This window comes from Nanorana parkeri, unplaced genomic scaffold, assembly GCF_000935625.1.
Source record: "Nanorana parkeri isolate BGI_ZX_2015 unplaced genomic scaffold, ASM93562v1 scaffold112, whole genome shotgun sequence".
NCBI classification, from domain to species: domain Eukaryota; kingdom Metazoa; phylum Chordata; class Amphibia; order Anura; family Dicroglossidae; genus Nanorana; species Nanorana parkeri.
In genome coordinates, this window is record NW_017306380.1 from 2,069,116 (window position 1) to 2,078,644 (window position 9,529).

Genomic DNA, 9,529 nt, shown 5'->3' on the forward strand with positions numbered 1-9,529 from the left:
TGATGACAGGCTTTGTGACAACCCACTCTGTCTATATTCCATCTGACATCACACAAGAATTAACAACGTATTCAGACACGATCCACAGCACAAACAGCAAACACATTTGTTTACGGTACATCATTGGCAGTTTTGACATCACTATACAAAAAAAAACAAAAAAAGCATGTCCTGGTCGCCTTCAGACATTCGGTTTAGTGGTGGGACTTGTGTTTTTGCTTGTCTCTGGCAAATCGCAAATCAGAACAGACGGTCGCCACCAAAATAATCCCTGCAGCAGTAATTAGTAAGGATGAATGGTAATTAGATATTAGACCAAATGTCTCTCTATCACTAGCCTTTTTGTCAGAGCAAAACCCATTGCCTACTGTGCACTCCCATCGCCATTTCAGGAGGACCTGTGCCAAGTGCTACAAATACAGTCTTCAAATACGCCACGTTCATCATTCAGCCTGAGATAATGTCCTTGTATGAGACATATATAATCTCACTTAAGCTTATTCAGCAAGGCAGCGTAAAGAACAATGAAGAAGTGCCAAAGCAGCAAGTCATACTAATAAAATATTAGTTTACTGGATCAGGATGAGTGAAAAAAAAATCAGATGGGTTAGTTAGGGTTATAGGGATATTTCCCTTACTCAACATGTCCCTTCATTTTCATATACCGATTTATGTCAGATCACTTGAATTTTTTCATTTCGTTTTTGGCAAACAGATTTCTGAATTTAGATTTTGTTGGTGCAGATTGTGGATTTCAGTGCAGCAACATTTCAATTTTATAGGTATTAGGTATTATAATAATATTCTTTATGGTTGAATAAGGTTACGGGTAAGACGGGGGTTAGATAGTTACATAGGATTTGAGGTTAAATAAAGACACAGGTCCATCAAGTTCAACCTTTGTGTGTCTGTATGTGATTGTGCATGTGAGTGTGTGTACACGAGTCCCTGTGTAGTCTAGTTTTTAAGAGTACCTGTACCACTGTATGTTACGGTCTCTGCAGAAGATATCCACCGTATTTTTCGCTCCATAAGACGCACTTTTTTCCCCCCAAAAGGAGGGGGGAAATGTGCCTGCGTCTTATGGAGCGAATACCTATCGCCCGACGCCCGGGACATGCAGTTTCGGGCGCCGGGCGAGTAGTTTCTTTTTGTAAATTCAGCCCTGCTCCTGACAAGCAGATCTGAATGTACAGTAGGAGCCGCTGCTCGTTTATGACAAGGATCTAATTAGATCCCTTGTATTAAATCGAGCGGCGGCAGCGACCATGTCCGCCCCCTGCCATGGTTTTCGGGGTCCCCCGCTCCTCTCCTATGAGCTCCACTATGGGGGACCCGTCCTCCCCCATAGGAGCTCACCATAGAGACCCTTGAGCAGACGAAGAATGGCGTTCTTCGTCTGCTCTGTGTGATTACTGAGACAGCGCCACCTGTCTCAGCGGTCACTAACTGCAGCTTCTGTGACAGAATTTCTGTCACAGAATTTCTGTCACAGAAGCCCTGCGTCCTATCGTCCGGAGCGTCTTATAGACCGCAAACTACGGTAAATGCTTTTTGAAAGATTCAATACTCTCTACTGATACCACTGCTTGTTCCAGATTTTAACCGCTCTAACTAAAAAAAAGCCCCTACGCCCCTTGTGGTTAAATCTTTTCTCCACCAGTTTTAGGTGGCGGCCTCTAGTCTTTGTTATGGAGTTTACTGTAAATAGTTTATTGCTGATGTTGCCATCACCCCTAAACATTTTGTACATCGAAATCATGTCCCCTCTTAATCTCCTCGGTTCTGGCATGAACAAGTTTAACTTTAGTAACCTTGTCTCATAGCTTAGGTCCTCCAGCCCCTTAATTAGTTTAGTTGCCCTTCTCTGGACTCTCTCCAGCTCAAGGACATCCTGTGTATTGGTGACCAAAACTGGACCGCATACTCCAGATGAGGCCGAACCAGCGATCTATAAAGTGTCAGACTTATTGCTTTATCTCTACAATACATTCCCTTTTTAATACAAGACATTACTCTGCTTGCTTTGTTTGGGTTAGTTTTAGGTTACATGTAGAGTGTAGGTTAAGGGCAAAGGCCACTTTTGGGAAAAAGAAAAAAAGGAATGCACACATCTTCATAAAAGAAAAAATGTGCATGTATAATTTTTTTTGCATTGGAGCCAGTAAAGCATTGCAAATTATTGCAGCTGCAATGCTCAGGCTCCTGCAGATTCTCCCTGCTGTCTCTGTCTGTTCAATAACATGGATAGGAGGAAGAATGAATGGACAACAAGTGCAGTGATATCGCTGCACACAGATCCTGTCAAAGGGGGGGTTACAAAATGACCATGTTTCATGTTACACCCTGAATATGGGTGCCAAAATGCAAACTTAGCCTTTACGAGCTACAGCCTAAACCTTTTTTGTTTTAGATAGTAGACACTTTTTTTCCTTACAGGGAGAATTCCCTTCACTTCCCGTCTCAGAGCACAACTGAAAGGGACAGGAAATATCTCCAAAATGAGGGAACTCCCCTCTTAGACAGTTGCCACCAGAGCAGGTGTTCCAATGGAAAGATTTCCCCTCTACTCTTGCTGTGGTGACAACTGTAAAATTTTGGATTTTAGATCACTTTATGTCCCAGTGACCATCGGGATTAATAAAGAGGGAGAATCTCCCAAGCAGAGATGCAGCCAACAATAATTCCATATACAGGATTGCCATAGGATCTAGCCCACATACATATCTTTACAATAACAACAACCACACCTTTAGAAATGTTCAGTAATGACAATCTAGAAACATTTATATACTTATAGATAATTGACGGCTTTTTTTTTCTTGGCATACCCTATTTCTCTTTTCTTTCCCAGTCTTCTAACAGTGTTCATGCTTACTAAGGGCAGATTACTAGCTCTCCATTTACTTCCTGGGTTTCTGGCACATGTGACTAGACATGTGACTAGTACAATTCAAAAATAGTCACCAGCACACCAAAGCATATTCTGTCAATTCTTCTTTATTGACAAAAGAAAGGTATGTCACAATGTGTAGGGACGTTTCTGAACCATTTTGGTCCCTTCTGCAGGCAGAGTGACTAGGACATGTGACCATGCACATCATCTCAGGGGAGGAAAATGCCTTTCCCTGAGATGAGACTTCCCAGCAATGCTCTGCTGATGACAAGGCAATCTCAGTGTGCATTGCTTTGCCAAACTGAAGTCTTTTTGCCCTTTCAAAGCAGGAAGTGAATGCTCTGCAAGTGTAAGTATTTCACAATCACAGCATTTTATACCTGGCATGTCTATGTTATTATCAATCATCATACACAGAGGAATGCATTGGTAGAATTCGATTTTTGAGTGTAAAGGTCCGCTTTAAGGCCTATAATATCATTGCTATTAATTCATATACTTCAAAAAAACTATTATCAGTGATTTATTATATTATACTATATTTAGGAACACACACATATATATAAACAAGAAAAAAAGGTACAAAAAGAAAAAAAGAACAACATGACCCTTAACAACCTATAGAAAGGTTAAAAATATCTGCAGGGCTCTGCTAGAAAAATGAATTTAATGTTCATATCTATAAGATATTTATAGCCTTGAGTGGTTGTCATCTGTAAAGAAAGAAAAATGTCTCCGATATCTTGTCCAAAAAAAAGATTACATTTTTGGAGTTTTAAAGATTAGTATTCTTTCCAGCTTGGAAAAGAATTGGCCCAAAATTGAAAATTCTGACAAAAAGCAATAAACCACTGATAGAGTTTCTAACCCTTCAATCTGTAGGGTTATTTTTCCATATACTTTAGGGATTCAAAAAACATAATGGTAGTCTCAAATCAGAAATTTGCTGGAGTAAACTACTGGGGAGTAAAGAAATGAATGCACAGGAAAAATTTCTGGCTGCAACCAGGCAAATGATGGTTGCAAAAAGCAATGAACAAAGGTTTATGCCCCACCAAAAAAAGGTGCTTTGGTAACGCTGACATGAACTCTATGGAATTGCATGAAGTGCTGAAGACAGGTCCACTTTAAAACCCCTGAAAGATCCTTTTTAGAAGTCTGTACATCTCTTAGAACCAATCTCGAAATATTTTTGATAGATCCTAGCAAAACATATTATAAAACAGTTCAGCACATCCAGAACAAAATGTGGTCAAAATACACCACATTACATTCAATTCCTTGAAAACTAGTTATACAGATTTCATATGGAGGAGAAAAAAATAGCTTTTCACAAACTACGGAGAATGATGCCTGAGGTAAAAGATTTCATCAGGAAAGATAGTGCTTTGGATAGATCACATTTCTTAGAGTCAATCTCTGGTATTGTTTCAAAGTGCATTGCTCTCTGAATTACTGACATAAAAACATCTGCCTTTGTGGCAGGAATGAGATTGCTTCTATACTATGCTGGAGATTTTCAAACTGTGAATGTGCTTATGCATCAAGGCAATGTAAATGTAAGATGAGCCTTTCATGGCACAAAGTCATTCTTTTTTTAATGTATAGCTGTTCTCAACACAATGAGCGTCATCAAAAAAGAGAAAGCATCTATGTTTTGCATATAATATAAAATGGGCTTTTATTTGAGGTTAAAGCAACACTGCCGTCCCATCTAGAGACTCCCCAAAGCTGCTCCCTGCAATAGAAGAGGTGTTATATTCCCCTTTTTGGAGGCCCCTGTCTCTCATCTCCACTCCGTAGAAGCACTGCAGACACCAGACTCACAGAAAAAAGTCAGGTCGCAAACCACACTGCTGATACTGGAGTAAGACGGGTTTGGCCGGTGTGCACCCGCCATTCTCTCTGGTGCTGCTGTGAAGGAGCGGTGATATTGGGCTATGGAAGTTAGACACCAGACTTGTTAGAATTCAACGTTTCTTCTATGCCTGTTACTTCCACAGTGCGCTGTGGTTCCACCCTATGTCACTGCTCTTTCCTATAGAGACGTTGGGGCAGAAGGATGGAATAATGCAGGGGGCTGGACAGGAGTGTGAGATTTCTGGTCCCTCGCCAAGAGCTGTGGTTCCATCCTACATCACTAATGTGCCCTGCAGTGACGTAGAGACCAGAGGAATGAAACTCTTACTGGGGACCCAGAGTGTCAGATGAAGAGGATTCTCCAGGCATCGTTACTCTTAAGGACCTTTTTTCCCAGTAATAAATTCTGTAACGGACCCCTAACCTTTAAAGCAATATCTACAATGCAATACCTACACCAACAAAGCAATCCACAACCCTGCCCTGGCTACATCTCCAACCTCATCACAAAATATCACCCAAACTGTCTTCTCTGCTCCTCCAAGGACCTCCTGCTCGCTAGCTCTTTCTTTACCACCTCTCATGCTCACCTCCAGAACTTCTGCAGGGTCTCTCCTATCCTCTGGAACTCTCTACCACAACCTATCCGGCTATCTCCTAATCTTTCATTCCTTACGACAATCTCTGAAAACTCACCTCTTTAAGGAAGCCTATCATCTCCTCTTAAAAACCGTACATCTCCTTGAGGCAGCTCATCTCTCACAGTTGTTACCTCCTGTATCACTTGCCCTTCCTTGTAGAATGTAAACTCTGGTGAACAGCGTCCTTCTGATCCTTTTGTATGGTTTTTATTGTAACTGTACTGTCTCCCCAGATGTTGTAAAGTGCTGCGCAAACTGTTGGCACTATATAAATCCTGAATATTAATAATAATAATAATAATAATGTGTCAAATTGACCAAAATCACTGACAGCAATTATTGTGTCACCCCCTCTGAAACACCCTGGGTGTTGGAATACCTAAAAATTCCAACACCCAGCGGTGTCACCAGACGTGCAATGACATCACGTGCACTTCACTGCCGATGGCCATCTTGGTGGTGGATGCTGGCAAAGAGAGGAGGGGACGTTCATCCAGTGAGATAAGGTATGCAGTATAAGGTACCCTCCTCTCTTATGCAGCTGTCGGGCTCTTGGTCCATGACCGGGTGCCCGACCTTTCAGAGGGGGCAACACCATATTTACGGTCAGTTATTTTGGTGCCACCTCCTCTGATGGTGTCACCTGTTGCAGGCTGCACCCCCACACCCCCCTGGTAACACCACTGCTAACACTCAAACTACTGCACAAAAAACAACCAATCCCAGAACCTCCTGTATGGCAAGCTGTGTATACACTGCAAGGGAAATGCATAATATAATCATTAATCATTTTTTTTTTTTTTTTGCCTGTGCCCATGTTAGGACTTTATACATGTAATGCAGTTTCAACTGCTCGAAGGGAATTTTATCATGGAATGTCTACTGTAAAGGCAATGTGTAATGTTTGGCATATATTCCTTTATCTATCATGCTCAAAACTTTAAAAAAATCTTTATATCTTTAGAAACGTCCCTTTAGTTTAGTAAATCGGAAATATTGCATACAATATTTTCTTGAACCATATTTACTGTTATGCTGTGAATAGTTGTATTGTCTCTGTTGTGTATTGATGTGAGCAGGAGGTCATATTATACACACAGAAAGCACAGCATGCTCTGCAAATATGTTATAATTTACCTTAAGAGTAATATTTTCAGATTACTGCATGATGTTAATAATGAATACTGCGGCATTCTTATACTTTAAGCACATTTATACATTTTCATGACAGTACTCCTTGCTGGTGGGGTGCTGGGAAATTTACACACTAATTCTAACTTTGCACATTCTCTTTCATAAAGCTGCCCATACACCTTACAACCATCGCACGACTTTCGTGGTGCGATGGTTGTAAGGTGATTACAATTTCGTACGACCTGCCCATTATGGACAGGCAGATCGTACTTGCGATCATCGCAAGTCCTCCCCACTGAGGGGAGGGCTTGCAGATGATTGCAATTGTGAGCGGGCAGTGTGCACCTTGTGTCATGCGGCTTTCATCTTACGATCGCGCTACCAACCCTAGTACGGTTTTCTAGCGTGCTCGTTATACGAAAATCGTACGACCGTACAGTAAATGCGGTTGCACACTATCCATCAACCTTACGATTATCGCACGATGGCGGGATCACCCGCAATTATCATATGATAATCGTCAGGTGTATGGGCAGCTTAAAACTAAGGCTAGGTTCACACCTGCACACGCGTCCTGGGATCGTGCGGCCCTGCACAATGCAGACAGCGATTCTGTGATCGCATAAAAAAGGTATAAGTACCTTCTTTTTGCGATACACGACGCACGGCTGTTTTAGGAATTGTGCGCGATTGCCGCGCGGTGAGGTGTCGCCTAGGTGTGAACCTAGCCTTAACCTCCATTAGCTTGCACCCTTTGTGGTGCCATTGAATTCAGTGGGATGATATTTCAATGCCATTGTTAGAAAGGTGGAAATGTGACAAAGTACAAATAAACAGAACAGGACTTTTATAGCGGCTGGTCACCTCAGTGGAAAAATAATGTACAGTGTTTTCACAGTTAAAGGAGAACTATGGGGTTAAGGCTTTTCCCCATAGTTCTCCTTAGGGTAACGGAAGGAAACAAAATATTTGTTTATCCTCCATCAAAAATAATTGGATTGGGGGCGTGTCCTGGCCATGGTGGAGTGAGCACGCGTCTTCTCCCTGCTCTCCCGATCCGCTCCAATACCGGGACATTATACAGCACCTACGGACCCCAAAAATGAATAGGACGAGGCAGAAGAAGGCCCCGGACACCCCTGGACCTCAGGCACCGGGTAAACTAAAAAACTTTTTCTCCCCGAACGCTCCGGTGACCGCGGGGGTAGGCCCCGGAAAAGCCGCGGCCTCGAGTAAAGGCGCGCAGCCACCAGTACACACACCCGAGTTCCCGTCCAGTCCCGGGCTCTCTCCTCCGTCTTCCCCAGCCCAGGGGCCCACAGAAGACTGCCCAGGGTCCTCCCTGTCAAGTGGGCAGAAGGGAGACACGAGACCCGGCACTCCAGGACCATACAGGCCCCAAACAGACCTGGATATAGGGGCCATCTTGAGCCTATTGCCCACTAAGGCAGATATTGAGGCAATGGTGGCGAAAATAGAAGAAGCCCACAGCCGGGACATACAGTGTCTGAGCCAAGACGTCTCAGACCTGACCACGAGGGTGGAGGGGAATGAAACAGGCGCGGCGGCCATAGAAGGGAGATTGAAAGCCTTAGAGGAGTCGAGAGAAGAACAAGCAGGCATAATATCAGATATGCAGCTGCATATTGAGGATCTTGAGGACAGAAGCAGGCGTAACAATCTGAGAGTCCGAGGCGTGCCTGAGGCTACAGGACAAGAAAACGTTCATGATACTGTTGTGGCCATCTTTAACATGCTGCTGGGCCATCCACCCACTACGGGGATTGAATTAGATCGTGAACTAATGCTAGGGTCCAAAGCCTATTATGTCCTATTATTGTTGTTAATGTTGTATTTGTTACTTAAATGGAAAAGTTACGAAATCCATGCATATGCGATCAGACATGTTATTAGCACTGCCTAATGAGAGCCTTGATTTGTATTCTTGACAAATTGTGTGCACTGTCACTGTATGGATGCTCGTGTTCTTACAAAATAAAGAATTATTTAAAAAAAAAAATTGGATTAAGAATGAATTTTCTGCTTTATTCAATTTAGATTTGTCATGTATCAAGTCTGCTACTATTATTATTACTATTAAAGTCCAGGCAGATATAAAAGACACAAATGAATGCAGCTCTGTATACATTGATCCATAATTAAATGTATTTTTTAAATGCAAGCAGTGTAAGTACCTGATTTTGACTTCATATCAGCTTCTTGCAGTCACCTGTACAGCAGAACTCACGCTGGGAGAGGGAGAAACAAAACAAGGAGCCAGTAAGTCAGGCTGCAATGATCATGTGCTAACAAGGAACATATTGATAGCAGGAGAGAGCAGAGTGACAGATAAATTAGCTCATTAGTCTGCTGCTTCTCCTTTGACTGTCCAGTTACAAGCTGGGGGAGGGATAAGACGTGTAAGTGTAACTCCGAGCTCTCACCCACAGTCCGCACCCACAGCTGCTTAAAAAACAATTCTATACATTCCTCTTATTACCCGGTTTCAATGATGACACAAATTCTCTTTGCTCTCTTCTTCCTCTTTGCTCTCTTCTTCTTCAGGTGCTGCCTGGTTTGTAAATGGTGCAGAGAGTGGCACCTCTACACTTGTGAGTCCAGGGTGAGGACGGAGCCTTGATGTTCTGGGCTCAGACCACTGAGCCTGTGGCCGAAACACGTGAGATCCAATGAGAATAGTAGCTACAGCAGCTTTTTTACTTTAAGGAGCTGTGGGAGATGCAATTAACATGTTTTTGCCTGAACTGGAATTGGTCATTCACTGCAGCAGAGAAAAATCTGATTTTCTGCCCTGCCAGACAGGGATGTGATTTGTGAAAATCTGAGGACTGAAAGGACAAAAATACAAATCCTTTGGCAGATAAAACAGCTCCCCCATATGTAGATTTAGGCTAATCTAAGCATTTGCTTACCTTTCAAATTATCCAATTTAAATCTGTATAATTAGACCCTATCAACATATACAATTATTTAAAAT

The 9,529-nt window shown here is 42.5% G+C and overlaps 1 protein-coding gene across 7 annotated transcripts in view; it reads right to left on the minus strand.

Moving 5' to 3' along the window:
* The window catches only part of BAZ2B (bromodomain adjacent to zinc finger domain 2B), a 118,094-nt gene extending 109,327 nt beyond the window's left edge, over positions 1 to 8,767 (minus strand). For all 7 annotated transcript variants that reach the window (XM_018553153.1, XM_018553149.1, XM_018553151.1 and 4 more), the window contains exon 1: positions 8,727 to 8,767. In XM_018553153.1, the coding sequence (XP_018408655.1) occupies positions 8,727 to 8,742 (16 nt within the window). In that variant the 5' untranslated portion in view covers positions 8,743 to 8,767. The remainder of the gene's footprint in view (positions 1 to 8,726) is intronic.
* Between the last annotated feature and the right edge of the window lie 762 nt (positions 8,768 to 9,529).